This window comes from Rhinolophus hipposideros (genome assembly GCF_964194185.1).
Source record: "Rhinolophus hipposideros genome assembly, chromosome: 7".
Classification (NCBI taxonomy): domain Eukaryota; kingdom Metazoa; phylum Chordata; class Mammalia; order Chiroptera; family Rhinolophidae; genus Rhinolophus; species Rhinolophus hipposideros.
The window spans coordinates 73,487,041-73,504,645 of NC_138053.1; the positions used below are offsets into that span (position 1 = coordinate 73,487,041).

The window sequence follows — 17,605 nt, forward strand, 5'->3', positions numbered from 1 at the left end:
CCCAATATTTGGCTATTATAAACAATGCTGGATTCACAAATCTATCACAGATAAATCTATAGTGTAAGATTATTTTCTTACAATATACCTTAGACAATGGAATTTCTAGTTAAATATTATTTAAAATTATAAAGTCTGTTGTATCAACTTGCTTTCCAGAAATGTTTTTACCATATCATATTCCTATCTACAACATATGATAAAGACTGCTCTCCTACACTCTCACAAACCTTGGAGTTATCATTTCTTTATGTCTTTTCCAATTTAATACTTAAAAAGTGGCATTACATTTCCATTTTCTGTAAGTGTATTGGCCAATGGCATTTTATTTGTGAGTTGCTTAGAAGCAGAAACTTCAAAGAAGTACATTTGCTCTAAGATGAAGTTTGACCCTGAAATAGCCCAACTAAGCTTCATATAATATATGAATATGGGTTGGAGATTAGGATTTAACTGAACTCAAATAGGCAGCTAGATTTCCCTTGTGACACTCTTCAAAAACTTAAGGTGAGGCATAAAGTATGCAATAGAAACTTGTTGAATCGTTACATCCAACTTTTGCTAAAACCACGAAAAAAAAAAAGACTAAAACCTTATTGCTCCCATTGACTCCTCTTTCACTTTCTAGCCCAATGTCCTTCAACTCAGCCTGGAAAAGGGGAGAGGCCGTATTATCCAAATAAAGTTTCTTCCTGATCCACTTAAAGCTGATTATCAATATCTAGCACCCTTGTTAGATGGCAGGATTGAACTCATGTCAGAGGGTAGACGCAGACACCGTGGTCAGCAAACCATCTGATGGTTGCTACTCAGGAGGTCATTATCTGGGGCTTCCAAACTTCAAGCCATATCTGAACAAGGCTATGCCACTGTAAAAAACAGCAAACCAGGGACTGCTACATGCAGTGCCCAATTCTAATCACTTTTAAATCATCTTATAGATAAATATTCATCTTATAGATAAATATTCATCCTTTCACTGACTGACCAGCAACATTATCCAACTGACATCTCTCTCAGAAACAGAAATTTGTGGCAGAAAAGAGCTAACATTATGTAACATTATGTTACATTATGTATTATGTAACATAATTTTGTATTTAAAATATAACCTTTTTTTGAAAATCATAGTGTAAGAATATTATTTTCAAAAATACATACAGAAAGTAAAAGGAATTTCAACAGCAGGTCAAATAAAAATGGCCCCTGTCTGTATACTTCAATAGGTCGCTCAGGCATTTAGGGATGTATTCGGGTTAACTTTCATTCCTCCTTATTTTTCATGGAAAATAGGTCTTCATGGAACTCTTCTATTGCAAGAACTAATTTTTTTTGCTATTTTTCCACAAATTATTCTTTTTCAAATCTGTCTGAATAACAAATAATCTGTGGCTTACCATTTCATAAAAATCTGTCTTTACTATTAGTTCTTTGTTGTACTTCTATCTAAATGCCATGGTCTCTGGGAGTCTAAATTTGTCTAAAGGAAGAACACTAAAATGTTTGAATACTTAACAATAGCGCATAAGTTAGCAAAAAGTCTTGGGGTAAACACACTTCAACATGAATATTTCTCAATAAGAGATTTATGTCATTTATAATATTCTTTGTTCCTGCACACAATCAGAAAACAGAAAGCATTTTCTGCCCTGGAGATATGGTCTGCCTCTGTCAGCCTTTTTAATTGGTGAGCAAAACTCAACATCACAGAATTCAGTTTAAGCAGCACTATAGAACAGCATGAATGTACAAACCACAGCGTTAATGAAGAAAGAGAAAGCTGAAGATGTGTTTCAGACCCAACCCACTCGTGGCAAGTTGGGATATTATTAATCTTGAGTTGCACTGAATATCACCTTGATTAAATTGTGTTCTTGATTACGTTGTGTACTTTGCTACTCATTTCCTTTTTTTTCTAAAATAAAATAAAAAGTTCACGATGGAACTTCAAAGTAACATGAAGTTCATTTTTCAAAAGTTAAAACACGAATGGTTTGGAAAGGAGTCTAGTGTTATGAATATTAAGTGTTCTGTCTGAATTTCAAAAATATTCACTATCAACCAATAGGAGGCAAAGATTTATTTTGTGCACTTATACTGTTCACAGTAGTTGAAGGAGTAACTTTACACAATAATTTCATGAATAACTTTTAATGCAAGGCAGTATGTGATAAGAGCTATAAGAGACATAAATATCTCTGGCCTGGAGATGTTTCATGAAGTTGAAGGCATGAGAACTGAGTGTTGGAGGATGAATTAAAGGAGGAAATGGAAAAGGCCTCTGCTGTTAGTCTGAAAATAACCTTGCTGAGAGCATTTAAGCTCTAACCATACTCAAAGAGTAGTGACTGTGGCTTTTCCAGAAGCCTAGGGAGCTGACTTCCTCCCCAGGGGTGGAACAGTCTCCTGTCCTTCACCATACCCTGTTCTTTCTAACAATGTAGAAGACTTTCCACAACTAGAATCTTCTCTAGCTGGTTGACAGAGGGCGTAGAAGGGAAATGCATGTTTTTTCATGAAATGTTTCCTACTAAGGACAGAAAGACTATGCATATGGGTATCTCCCCATTTCCTTGCCCAATTTTGTCCCATCAGTTGGGAAAGAACTGATATCTACCTAAAAAAAGCTACTTATCAGTGCAATCACTGCTGATTCTCAGGCTGACTCAGATATTTTGACAACACGAATTATCCCAGATTCGCCAAATACTTTCTTTTTGAATACTTATTCTGCACCTTAAATATCTACACCTAAATTTAGAAATTAAAATCAATTGATGAAGCAGAATTCTTTGAGCACCTTGGTAAGAGCTGAGTGGGGCATACAGATGGATGAACCATAGTTACTACTCTCAAACAAATCACTTGTAGTTGTCTTGGGGGAAAGACATATGAATAGCTAACTAACAAGAAAGTATAAAAATGTCAGATGTAATACTGACAAGTTTACACCATTAAAGTTTAGTTAAATAAAATACTGGTGTTGGGGTAAGTGGCTATGAAACACTTCATGGAGAAGGTGAGACTTGTAGAAATTGGACATGTGGAGAAAAATAGGAAAGAGTACATTAGTCTGGCAAAAAAAGAAGCCTTCTGCTCTCTTATATACCGTTCACTGTATTCAACCGCAGTTGGGTATTTTGCTTTATTGCCTTTGTTTCAGTTTTCTCATTTATTTTGCCACAAAGGAGCTCACCACCCTGGGGACAAGTTAGGTAAAATTAAACCCTAACGTATTATGGTAAGTCACATATTTTCTCTCTCTCTCTCTCTCTCTCTCTCTCTCTCTCTCTCTCTCTCTCTCTCTCTCTCTCCCTCTCTCCCCCTATCTATCTCTGTGTCTCTCTCTCATTGCAGCCTCCACTTCCAAATGTGTCTGCCTATTGCCCTCCCAGTGCATCAAGGGTGGAAACCAACTCTACTGCGTCAGAATGGGATCATCAATGAGTAAGAAGACAGTGAACATCTGTGAAGTAGGCACTGTCAGATGTGCCAACAGGAAAGTGGAAATACTGCATCCTGGCAGGTGTTTGGCCTAACACAATTACTGGTAAACAGATTTACTATCCAAAAATAATCCCTTCAAAAGGGCATTCTTGTACAAACAGTAGACTGACGTATCCAGAAGTCACTGACATATTTTTGTGTGTTAGTTTCATATAATTATTCTCCCCTGCCTCTCCTGTGTTAGCCTCCCCTATCAAGTTTCAACCCATGACACCCTGTAGCATATCCTGGCTAACACCTTTCATATCAATCTAGTAAATTCTTCTGTTCATGCTGCACTAAATGATGGACTTCTGAGGACCTTATGTAGCCCATGGTACTCAGCATCCTCACAAGTAAAACAAACACTATAATGCTCTTTAATTAATCAATAAACATAAAAATTTACAACTTTAAAACATTCTTGAAACCTAACCTTCATGTATTCGTTCAACAAATAATTCTGAATGTCTACTGTGTTCCAAGTACTGTTTAAGGTGCTGGCGAATCAGCAGTGAAGAAAACAGACAAAATCTCTTGCCTTCCAGAAGCTCATATTCAAGTGGAGGAAGATGTACAAAAGAAAACAAAAGAAGCACATAAACCGTGTAATATGTTAGATGGTGACAATTGCTATGGAGAGAATAATGCAGGGAAGGGTGAGTCTCACATTTAAGCCTCATCAGATGCAAGGAAATATTCCAGAGTAATAAGCATCCCAGGAAGGACGATTGGACTCAAATGTAAATTGCCTGTTTAAAGTAGTTAATACACTTCTGAAATTCCCGTCTTTTGGGAAAAAGAAAAGAGATTCTCTTTGCCTCTGCATTATAGTGCATTAGAAAGTTTTTAAGCTGAAGTGTATGATGGATGGAAAATCGTCATAGAATTTTTTTAAGTAAATCATATCTTTTGTATTAGGCCATACCAAGTAAACACCCATTTCTTAGAGAGCCTCGAGTGTCACTTTGAATTGGGGAAGAGAAGCATCTTTGGAACAGTGGTTTTCAAATATTACTGTTCTCATCAGCCTCACCTGGAGTGCTTGTCAATACAGATGCCTGCGACCCACCCCCAGTTTCTAGGTCTGTAGTCTGGGGTGCGGCCTAAGAACGAGTATTTCTAACAACTTTCCAGGTAATACTGCTGATGATCGTCATGGGATCACATTTTGAGAACACTTATTAGTTTAGACATGGAATCATCAAACAGCAAATCCTGATCTAGTCATTGATCTCCAAACCTTAGCCAGCCAGTCTCCAAGCAAGCGAGTGGAAGCAGATTCTCTACCTCTAAAGCCCACTGGGATCCCCACCTTGGGGCTATGAGCAGAGCCACCTGGCAGCACCCTCACGAGAACTTATATATTAAATGCAGCTCCTCCTCCATCTCATTAATCATAGGATGTTGACAAAATCTAAAACATCTTGCAATGTCAAAGGAGAATGAGAAAGAAAAAACCTAGAAACAGAAAACATATTTTCCTGGTGTAACAGCTCCTGAGTGGGAATTTTTCTTTTCTCAGGAGTCAGTAACCATCTTTATCTCAGGCCACTCCTACTCCCTTCTCACTACAAGAGTGTTGCAAACTATTCTTGTAAACTTCTTGCCTTCAGCACTTCCAAGACCCCAAACTGAGGGCAAAGAGGCATTAAATACTCCCATATCCTAAGGAGAGCCACTAACAATTGAGCCAAGAAACTTCCCTCAGGACTGAATTGGCTCCACTCTTCCCAACTCTCACACTTTCCAGGTCGTACAGCAGGCCTGGGGCAGAGGGAAACCACAAGAATCTGCAGCCACATGAAGGCAGTGGCTCATAGTGAGAGTCCTACTCCTCCTGCAAGTCCTTTCTGTCCCCTTGGTGAACAGGAAGAAGATGCTGAAAGCCTTGAGATCATCTTTGGTAGGGTGCGGGGACACCTACAGCCAGGATATACAGTGCAGCCCTCGCTGGCTAGATGCTGTGGCATCTTCGAGCTGCAACTGGTGAGCAGAGCGCTGGAGGAGGTCCTAAGAGACATGGAACTCCCCATACCAGGGAGTTCTCCCTACATAAGCATGAGACCATGTCCTGCGTAGAGAGTGCTGAGGGCAGGATGCTGTCAAGAGTGGTTAGCACCATTTCCGTAGTGAGAAGAGGATTGTGTGGCAGCCCTAGGAAGGAGAGAAATGCAGCCCTTTCTCCATCTGAGTCCCAAGGCATAGGGAAAGAATGGGGAACGTTGGTGGTTCTCTCTGGCTGTGCAGGAAGAAGCACAAAGAAGAGGAAAGGCGGGCTCTCTGAGGCTATCCTGAATCTTAGACACAAACTTAAAGCACAAAAAGGAGGCAGAGCTGCCTCTCTCACAGGAAGGACAGAGCAAGTCGGAGTAAAGCAAAACACCTCAAGAAAGCACAGGGAGTATCAATAACATATACCAGAGTTAGTAAGAACAAATGCAAAAGAGACACCACATCAATGACTGTTACATCAAACAACTCCTGCCATCTCTCCTAGTCTACCTCCTTGCTTCAGACACAAGAGAACCAGAGAACACAGATGGAGGGGAGGGAAGTGTCCTCGAATGAGACATGCCCCACCTCAGCACTTTCGAGATGCTGGAGAGCTTGGAAACACAAAAGCAACCCTCGTCCCTTCCCTACCCCAAGCCTGGCTGACACTGGAGGTGGGGAAAGCAATGAAATGCAAATTGGATATGAGAATGGAGACTAAAACCAAACGACTTTTATAAACAGAAACGACCAGAATACTATATCATCTGTCCAAGACTTACATGAGCAAGAACAACATGGAATTAGGCAGAACATAGTGAAAGCTGTATTAGTTTCCTGGGGCTGCCATAACATAGTACCACAATCAAGGTGGCTGAGAACAATGGAAATTTATTGTCTCACGGTGCTGGAGGCTAGAAATTTGAAATCAATGTGTCAGTGGGCGGTGTTCCCCAGACACTTGTAGGATAGAATTCTTCCTTGCCTTTTTGGCCTTTGGTGCTTGTCAGAAATGTTGGCGTTCCTTGGATCATAGAAGCAGAGCTCCAGTCTCTGCCTCCGTCATCCCATGGCTGTCTTCATCGTCATCCTCACATGAATGTCTGTCTGCCCAAATTAGCATTGTCTCATGAGGATAGCAGTCCTGTTGGATTAGGCCCACTCTAATGACCTCATCTTAATTACACTACATCTGCAAAGATCCTGTTTCTAAATAGGGTCACATTCACAGGTACCAGCAGTTTACACTTCACCATATCCTTTTTTGCAGACATAATTCAACCCATAGCACTGTGATTAAAAAAAAAGATGTTTTCTGTGTGCACCCTATAATATAATCAAAGACTTATACCAGCTATTACATTCATATTGTTTGATTCAAATCAGTCACGTTGCTTTAAAATATGTTATTCTTTTACTTGTAGCAATCTTTTTTTTTTAATGATGATTAGTCTTTTTACCACTTTAGCTACCTTTGTAGCAAAAGATTTTTTTGAGTGCACTAATTCATTAAAGTCTGCATTAGGTTAATTTGCATACCACTTACCAGTTGAAATTTTCACACTCTGATATTAATATTAATACACCAATTTAGTACAATGAGTGTTAAGAGCTAGTGGTAAAATTGTCTTCGTGAAGCAGAGAGCAAAACTGAAACATATTATAATACCTGGAATGTGGACCTAGAATCCCTACCACTGTCTTAGATTAAATAAATTCTAGATCAAAAGTAAAAGCCTTATCCTCTTAGGCTATTAGAGATGAATACTAAGCACGTATGCTTGTAGCTTAAGTAACGGGAAATTAGGTACTTTTTTAAAATATGGATTTTAATTTTTGTTGATTCTGCATGATACTGACAAAATAAATGAGACCCCAGTTTAAAGAACTTTATAAATCTGCATGTTATATATCTCAGACGTCCTGAAAGCAGAACTCTACGACCATTATTTTAAAACTCCAGTCTTCTGGGGAGGAGACATTCAAGCTCCACTAATGAGTTCATCTTTTTGGCAGCCTTCAGTAAATTTTAGAATATTTTACTGTTTTTTTTTTTTTTCTATAAAAGCCTGCAACTCACGCAACCAACATTCCTTAGTTTTAAAGATTGAATTCTTCTGTTGTTTTCAGAAGAGTACCAACAAGCTAAACCTAATCCACATCCCTTCCTAAATTCCAGTTCTGAGTAACAAGATTCTGACAGATCATGATGTCTCTGGGTGGTGTTGGGCACCAAACCCCCCGAAGCTTGATTAATTGGATTCTACAAGGCTGGCTCTCTCTAAGGTCACCTTCATTCTTTTGGAATACATTGTGTGGAATCAATGAGGCATCAAGCTTCTAACCAAACAAAATTGGCCTACAAAATTATAGTTGTATCCATTTTATTTTTATGAGAGTGAGACAGGCCACTGCTACCCTATTTGTCATCTTGACAAGTTCTAACTACACAACTTCAGTTCTACGTGTCAAATGTCAGTTAGTAGAGGTGGGTGTCACCAGACAAGGGACTTCAAGGGACAGATGGTGCATTGAAAGTCATGCTCACAAAGGTTTATATAGAAAGATGTTCATGACAACATTATTTATGATAGCAAAAAATGACAGAGCCTAAATGTCTAATAATAAATTAGGGCCATTCCATATCATGAAACAGTATGAGACCACTGACAAGAATCTTTTAAAAAAGATTTTAAAGGACATAATAAAAAGTGAAAATACAGGTTGCAATATTATGTGTGATCATAGCTGCATAAAGTGTGTGTGTGTGAATGCCTTTTGAAACAATGATTGGGAGAAAAAATATCTCTAGAACTTGGATTTATTTTTATTTTATTATTCCTATTATTCTGAATTTTCTAGATTTTTTACAATTATCATGCATTGTTGTTTTTTTTTGTAACTGGGCATGAAAAGTCACTCTAAAAAATTTCTCTTCTACTTAGATGAAAAGGACAGACAGTTAGTTCTGCATGATGACAGATAGTTAGTTCTTTGGCATTTGCCAAAGCCAATGGCAAATTGGCTTTGGAGTTCAAGCCAGCAGCGCTTGTCTGCCTGCGACAGTAGTACCGTGTTTCCCCGAAAATAAGACCTAACCAGAAAATAAGCCCTAGCATGATTTTTCAGGATGACATCCCCTGAACATAAGCCGTAATGCGTCTTTTGCTGCAAACCTTAATATAAGACCGGGTCTTATTTTCCGGGAAACACGGTAGCTTTCAGCCAGACATGTGAGCCTCGCACATTCCTTCATTCACTCACAAGGATTTTCTGAATACCTGCTAAGTCACAGGAGTTAAGTCTATAATTATGCAGAGATTTGAGAGGTGTTTATAGTGTACTGGGAAGATTTTTAAAGGTAAAATACCAGTACTATACAAAATACAAAGCAGTGAGTTACTATTTAAAAATTAAAGGTACAGATGTTAATTAATTAACATCTTTCAGAAATTAAAAAAAAAGAACTGGATAATTAATAAAATATAATCAAGTCTAAATTCTTAAAATTTGATAACAGTTTAAGACTCTGAGTAGCTGTTTAAACTTGGACAAACCTGTCTGAGAGTCAGTTTCTTCATATGAAAATCAGGACAATACCAGCCAATTCACTCTATTTATTCCAAAGATTGGCTGGAATATATATATGTCATATATATAATATTCTATAACAACCCCAGTTGAAACTACTATTATTTCTCACTTGGATTAGACCTATATAGCTTCTTAAATGGTCTCTTTGATTCTGCTTTTTTCAAATGAAAATTTGGATTATTTTTACTTTCTTACTTAAAACTATAACTTTGAAAAATATTAAAACTTTTTACTATGGCCTAGAAGGCCCTGCATGATCAGCCCTTGCCTATATCTATCTATCTATCTATCTATCTATCTATCTATCTATCTATCTATCTATCTATCTATTACAAGTACTAAGAGCCTAAGAGTACTAAGAACAAAATGCACATTCAACTATTTAGGTATTATTATTAACACCAATGGAGAAGAATGGCTGGACTTCTTCCTTTATTTACTATCAAACAAGATACTTTATTGCCAATCTTGCCATTGAAGCCTGACTTACAAAGGAACACATGAGCTTACTTAAAGTGTTCAGAGGTAAGAAATGGCTGGAGTACTCAGACTCCTTATCTACCTAAGCTGATGAAAGGTGCTTCTTCACTGTGCTCATCATACAGGTATGACCACAATGATCAACATCAGCAGTAAAAGTTTTAAATTCTCTTTAGAATAAATTACCCTTTGTTCCAAATAAATAGAGATGGCCCAATGTTTGCCATAGAAAACCTGACAATCTATGATAGCAAAACAATGTGGACAGAAGACTCAGGAATAGAAAGTGAAGAGAAAATTAGACTGGATAGCTGGAAATGCACTCCAAGCATTACCTGCTTGATACCACCCTTACACAAAGACAGAGTGGATTTGGAAACGGCTACATTTTACCTAAACATGACTCTTAATGTGAGGGTAAAGCCTTATCAAAGTTCAAAGCCATGAGACCAGAATTTGTTGTCCTTCATGAAGCTGTATTTGTAATACCACCAGGATACAGAGCACCACCCTAACTGAAGCATTTCCATTTTGTCTGTAATAACCAAAAACTAACTGTTGGTTTAGGATCATATTTCCCCTTCCATTGAAAGGCAGTGATGCACAATGGAATATCTTTGCAGTTGTCAAAAATACTGCTTGACACTGTTGCTGGCTCTCCCTCTCCCAGGGGGCTGCTAAGATCATACTTCCTGGCCCCCATGAGTTGGGGTGCCATGTTCTGACCAATGGAATGTGAGAAGAAGTACATGTGTAGCTTCTGGACAACACATGTAATTGCTGGCAGGACAATTTCTCCAGAGCTCCCCTTTCCCTATGACACATCTGAAATGGTAGCTGCTCCATTAGCCTGAGTCCCTGAGTCACAACATGAATAGAATTGTCTATATCCCATTGAACTCCTATGGCTATGTGGAAAGAGCAAAAAATAAAACCTTTCTGAGATTTGGGGTGGTTTATTTGTTACATCATTACCCAGCCTGTCTGACATTAACTGTAAGTGCACCAAATGACATGATAACATTAGAAGCTGATCTCCTTCACTTCCCCAAGTTGCATTCCAGAACACTTTCAGTTTTCTATGGGTATGACTGAGTAAATAGGGATTATTATTGTTTGGAACATGGCCTGTATCACCTGTATGTTTGAGGGGAAAATACAGAAACAAATTAAAATTAGAAAAGGGGACTGATTATATTTAGTTCTTAAATACATTCTTAATTGCAGCCATCATTTTACAGAGAAATTCATTAGTGAAAAATTAGAGTTACAAAGAAAATAAATGCTTACATAGAAAGTTTACCTACTAGGACTAAAAAGAAACATGAATGCAAAAATGGCAAACACTCTTCTAAGAAGCTCATATTTTGGAAATTTTTTTAGAACCTTAGAAACATTTATTATTTTAAAAATCATTTCAATGTTAATTAAGTCTGCTTCATATTTCTTGATTACCAAATCATTTCTATTATATTTCACAACAGTTGCTTATCAAAACTGCATTTAGAACTCCAGGCATTTACTGATGATGCAAATATACAAAAATGGATTCTTCATTCCAATGTCTAATAGTCAGATATAATTTAAAATCTAACTAGTATATTGTAGCAGGTAATATTTATTGCCCATCCCCACCCCCACCCCCAAAGAAATCTATTTAGCCCCTGCCAATGGTCAGTATTTTGGAAGAGGCTGGTCCCAATCACAACACCAAACCCAAGAAGTAAACGCTGATTGGTTTAAGTCAATCAACGGGATTCCATTTCCCTTGCACATGTGGTTTAGACATGCGCAGGTGATACAAGTCCAATGAATGAGAGATGAGGGGCTTTTTCTGGAGGGCTTCTTAGAAGGAGTTTCTCACTCTTCAGGAGTTTACAGGAAGATATGATCTCTTCTGAATGTTGCCATGTATGAATGTGATGTTTGGAACTACTGCAGTCATCTTGCCACTATGATGGGATTTCCTTTTGTTATATAGGCCAAGATATGGAAGAGGATCCAGTAGAGACATGGAAAGAACCCTTTGTAGACCCAGTATGAAATCATTGAGCCACTGAACTACCTAACTCTGGAGTGTCTATGCTTCTGGTCTTTTTGTTATATAATAATAAATTTTCTCTATTGTTTAAGCAAGTTTGCGAGTTGGAGATTCTGCTACTTGGAGTCAAAGGTATCCTGATTTAGAAATTAATAATGTTCTTGAGGTTTATACTTTCATGATGTCTCAACACTGAGGACACAAAGTTACACCAGATTTTCAATGAAAAGTCCCAGAGAACCAAACCCTAAGAACAGGGGTGACCTGGAGATAGACCACAACCCAGCCCTAACGTAACTCAGATGATGAATGGATTAAAGCAGTCAGTTTCACACTCTAACTGAGAAACTCACGTGACTTAGATATTAGAGTTAAAAGACAGAACATTAAAATGAGTACTATATTGAAGAATATATTTTTAAAAAGAAAGAAATAAGGCCAACATGGCTGAATGATACAAGACAACATGAGATTTAAGATATAGGCAAGGGCTGATCATTCAGGGCCTTTTAGGCCAGAGTAAAAAGTTTTAATTTTTTTCTAAGTCCTGGTTTTAAGTAAGAAAGTAAAAATAATCTAATCTGCATTTGAAAGAGCAGAATCAAAGAGACCACTTAAGAAGTTATAACTCTAATCCAAGTGAGAGATAATAGTACTTTGGACTGGGGTTGTTACGAAAGATATGGAGAGAGGTAGCTAAATTCAAGTCATGTTTTAGAGGTAAAATCAACAGGACTTACTGATGGTTTGAATATAACTAATAAGAGAAAGATACCAAAGATTACTCTCAGGTTTCTAACGAGCAAAAGTGGGTAGAACAATAGTAGGATAAATTGGGAAGCTGAGGGAAGTCTCATAGAATTTGAGAAGCTTCCCTGAGATTACCAACTAGTCAGTAGTAAAACAAGGACCAGCATCCAAGTCTCTTGATTCTTATTCCAGTACTCTCTGTCATACTAAATTAACTTTCTTTTAGGGACCTTTTCAGTAGCAGTATGTCTTTCTGTATTATACAGACAGTGCACAGAAAAAAATTGTGTTTAGGAGTCCAGTTTCCAGGAATCATCAGATATTAATTTTGAGTCTTTAAACATGGCTGTCAAATGCAAATGCCTTCAGAGTCAGGAAACATAAGATGGGTGAAGATGGAGTTCTGTAGTCACAGAGAATGGGAGGAGGGCATTTTTGGATGAACCTGCAGCATACATATCACCTAACAGCATTCCAATTCAATTTAAAAATATTTTTAATCACTCCTCTGCCAATTAAAACAGATTTATGTGCAGTACACCGACTCCTGCTAATTAGATACAAATATGTTTGGTAACACCTTATTTTGCCTTTGAACATAAGCAAAAGATAGGCAAGTCCCATCCAGGGACTCTACTCTTGTTCAGCCATTTATTAGAAATAGCAAAGTGTTTCTAATTGCATGAATATTTGTATGTAAAATAGAAGTCTAACTTTTATTCCATAAACAAATAGAGAATTGAAAGAAGGGCATACCTGGGCCGGCCTGGTGGCGCAGGTGGTTGGAGCTCCATGCTCCTAACTCCGAAGGCTGCCGGTTCGATTCCCACGTGGGCTGAAAGAAGGGCATACCTAAACCAGTGATGATAATGAATTGTGATTCAGAGATTATGGTTAATCCAACCTTTTACAACTAAAATTAAAATAGATTAATTGGATTATGCTACCTGATGCATTTATTTTTCCCTTGAGCTATGATACCAGGAACCCTCAACCTCATCACCCAGGAATAGTCCACAGAAAGAGGAAGAAAAGAATGAGTGCAAAGTAGAAGCTGCCAGTGAATTATCAACATGTGGAGATTCAACAAGAAATCACTGGGAAAACACTAGGGCATAGACAGAACTGTTTCCATCTGTTTCATGAAATTGCTTAATGCTTAGAAAAATGTTTAATTTCTTTATGTTTCAATCGGGAAGGCATTCAGCTTAAATGTTTCTTACCAGTTTTGTAATTTCTAAATGCATTAACATACAACCAAATTTAGCAGCATATCAGGGTAGTGTGCTTTTGACAAAATGCCTGAATGTCTTTTATATGCTTAATTTTTGAAAATGTATTTCATGAAAGGACAAAAATTCAATACATTATGTAACCCATAAAATGAAATCATTAAATAACAAATACCTTGAAAGCATGTGACCCAGAGACTGGCATTATCAAGTTAACATCATAGAATTTTCATTATCACTTTTGCATCTTTTTTTTTATAACATTTCATCTTTTTCTCTCTTTTTTTTTTTTTTTTTTGGCTCTCAAGATATCAATTCTGACTTAATTAATTTATTTCCCTCTACTCTTAAATAAAAGTGGGCGATCTGATTGATCTATTTGTTCTGCTATTTTGTTATAAACAATTGCTTTAATGTGACTATGAACATGGCTATTTCCTTTCATCTGCTTACAAAAATATGTGCATGGACATCAAAAATATTGTTTTGCGTGTAGAAAATCAAAGACTGAATTTGCAACAGTTCATGCCAAAATATCTGAGACTTTTAGGTGATGACAAGCTTAATGTGAGCCAACATTGCAATAATTACTACTACTATTTCTACTGTTACTACTACTGACAAAAATAGTACTTCATTCTAGTCAAGGTAGTATTATAAAGTTACCCATTAAGTAACAACTTTGTTACAAACACATAACAATGATAAAATGTTTGCATATATTTTAAAAGTTGTATTTGTGCTTAAGGTGATATTAACTAGATATTCATGAATCAGAAAGAAAATTCAGTTGGGTGAGGACCACAGACCCACTGAGCTTCAGGATAGACCCAGAATAAACATCTAGATCAAATTCTAGGTGGCTGATTAGAAACTATAATACTACATATATTTTAGACAACCAGAGTCAGTTTTGTGGCGTGGATTAGAGATGAGCAGGGACTCCTTGCCATGAACAGTATTTTTTCGTTTGTTTGTTTTCAAAGGCCAATCTATCTGGAGAGAGCAGCAGTATTTGAGATCCCAAACTTGGGTCAAGCTAACGTGCTGGCTTAGGAAATGAATCTTTGATATTCTTCCAGCATGAGAGATCCATGCTACCAAAATAAGGTCTGGTTCCACAATGAGGATGCTAAAGGCTGAGCATGCCTCTGTGAACTTCCACTTTCTCCCCTGAATCTTGCTATCACCCCCTTAATGCAAAATCAATATGAAACAAAGATGGGAAGATTTGACTCAAGCGGAAGTAGAGCTGGAGGAAAACTGAAATCACAGAAGTGAAAAATACAATCACTGAAACAAGTAAAGATAGGATAAGGATCTGACTGATGAAAGAATTGGTGAATTGGAAGTTAGTAGTTAAGAATTTACCTGAAACAAAATGTAGGACATAAAGAAAGATAAAAATTTAGAAGATATGAGATAAGGAGAATAGGTGACAAGCTTCAACATATACCTCATAATTGTTTCAAAATTAAAGAATAGAGGACATAGCTCAGAATTTTCCTGGATTAAAGGAAGATAAAAGTTATCAGAAAGAAAACTGTTGCACAACAGAACAAATCAAAACAAGGCCAAATCTATGCGTTTTATTATAAGAGTGATATTTCCACAGTACTGCACACTGCTTCTGGAAATGGCAATGGAATTTTTCAGGCTAATCTTACAACTGAGAACAGATAGGAAACCTGGATAATTTGTTAACAAAATGTGTATGGAAACATCAGAAAGCTACAAACAGGATGAGGATCTGTGGTACCCAGATTCAGGCAAAGGAGAGAGGCCACAGATAGGTGAGCTCTTCCCTTTGAGGTAATCACCAGCTATGCAAATGGCTGCTGAGGGGTTGAGAAGCTGAGCAAAACTTTACAACAGTTAGTGAGGTTATTGCAGGTTGAGTTCAGGGACCATACAAAAAGAGGGTCCTTGATTTAAAAATGAATAAATAAATAAATAACAGGCTTTTGATTGAGCCTTTAAACAGCTACACCCTAAGAATAATGCTCAATTAGAACACATGTAGGTCCATCAGGGTCAAACTGTTGAAAACCAAAGACAGAAAAAAATATTGAGTGTCATTAAGAAAAAAAAAAAGCTTCAAAAGAGCAGTAATTGTAATTAACCTTACAGCTGACTTCTAAACAGAAGCCAAAGACAGCAGAATTATAATTTAAAAGAACAGAAAGAAAACATCTGCTAATAAAGAATTCTATATATAGCAAAATTGCCTTTGAAAATAGAAGTTATATAAAAATATTTTTTGATGAACACGAACTGAGATAATTCATCATTAGCAGATCGGCACTAAAAGAAATAACAAAAGTTATTCTTTGGTAGAAGGAAAATGACTGAGGTGGAAAGGCTAATATATGGGTAAGTGAATATGGACAACATAATCAACATGTCTGAGGATATACTTTGTGAGGATTAAAATAAAATATGAAAAAAATGGAGAGGAAATATATGAAAACAACACCACATAATTTGAGATGAGGATAAATGAAGTTAAAATGTTCTAAGGTCCTTGCATTGTTTAGAAAGTGGTAAATGTATTAATTCGTATTATACTTTAATAACTTAAGGATGAAGAATGTAATCTCTAAACCCATAGTGACTAAATAATAGTAAAAACATATATAATCAACAAGTTAATAAGGGGGGATGCAATGATTAAAGCTGAAAATATAATTTAAAAGAAGTCAAAAGGGGCAAAAAGCAATTAAGAATAGTTAAGACAACTAGAAGGCTAATAACAAGGTACGTTTAAAGTATATCAGTAATTACATTAAATATAAAACTACTATATTGTGTGAGTTTGGGCTCTCCAGGAAGCAGGCACCAACATGGAACGAGAATCACAAGTGATTCGCTGGGAAGAATAAAAGGAGAGAGAAAACAAGGGTATACAGAGAGAATCTCAGATCACAGAGCAGATCTGATAACTGTAGGGGTGGAGAGTGGGGAGAGGATTGCAGAGAAAGACCCTCAGATTGCACCGCAGCTCTGAGAATGTCAGGCAAGATTGACGTAGAACAGATTGCCCACTAGCTGAGCTGCAGGCACACTAACAGGACAGACTTGGCTCTTTCACTCCTGCCATGCTTCCCCATTGCTGGGAGCAGCCTAAGTAAAGAATGACCTTGGGCTGGATGCAGTGACTGATCTCAGAGTAAGTGGAGGTGTCAGCTAACTGCATTCCCTGCAGCAGCTTCTGTCTTGAACACAGAGCTGAACCCTGTACCTCTTAGAAGCCACACCCAACCATTTGTCCTGTAGGTCTTAAAATGTTTTTATTCTAGAAATATCACTGCTATGAGCATCTCTGTTTCATTACTTATTTGTGAAATGAGGACTAGATGACACAAGATGAACACTGCAAAAGCCCTTGGTACATGCTGTATGATCTTGGTGACACTTTTTAAATATGGCACTGGATTAACTTAAGAGAAACCTGAAAAACAAAGGAACCTCAAAAACCAAAAGGTCCTAAAAATGTAAAAACACTCTCAGAGTGAGCGTTTTCATGACAGCTAAAAGATGTAGGTACAGCTCTTAAACATTTTAAAAGAACTTTCTCATTATATTGTTTCACTTGCTCAAAACCATTCTGTAGAAGTGGTAGGACAGATGTTACTGCTAGCAACTTGTCCAAAACCAATCAGTTAATAATTTATACAGCTAAGACAGAAAAAAGGCCTTGTGAATTCACATGCACTCTCCTTAGCCCACAGCTCTCAGTTTGATATAATATTGTATAGATACATTGATTAATACTAACCCTTTCTAATGAATGGTGAAGTTTTAGTCTCATCCTTGTGCTTAACTTCGATATTACAAAAAAAAAAAAAAAATCTACTAGGAGCGAGTTCTGACTTGAACCGGATAATGGCCATACTATTGTTAAAGTCAGGTGACTTCTCTTCCATACTCATAAGTACACTCCAATTGCTGATGAATTTAGACAAACGTCATGGATAATTATCATAATTTTGTCATACTAAAAGTAATTATATCATTCCTACTCAGC

At 37.1% G+C, this 17,605-nt stretch overlaps 1 protein-coding gene across 1 annotated transcript in view; it reads left to right on the plus strand.

The window, feature by feature from the left end:
- The window catches only part of C6 (complement C6), a gene marked incomplete at its 5' end in the record, with an annotated part of 30,930 nt that extends 26,492 nt beyond the window's left edge, over positions 1-4,438 (plus strand). Inside the window, one exon of the mRNA XM_081053585.1 lies at positions 3,358-4,438. Coding sequence (XP_080909711.1) covers positions 3,358-3,539 — 182 coding nt within the window. The 3' untranslated portion in view covers positions 3,540-4,438. The remainder of the gene's footprint in view (positions 1-3,357) is intronic.
- Between the last annotated feature and the right edge of the window lie 13,167 nt (positions 4,439-17,605).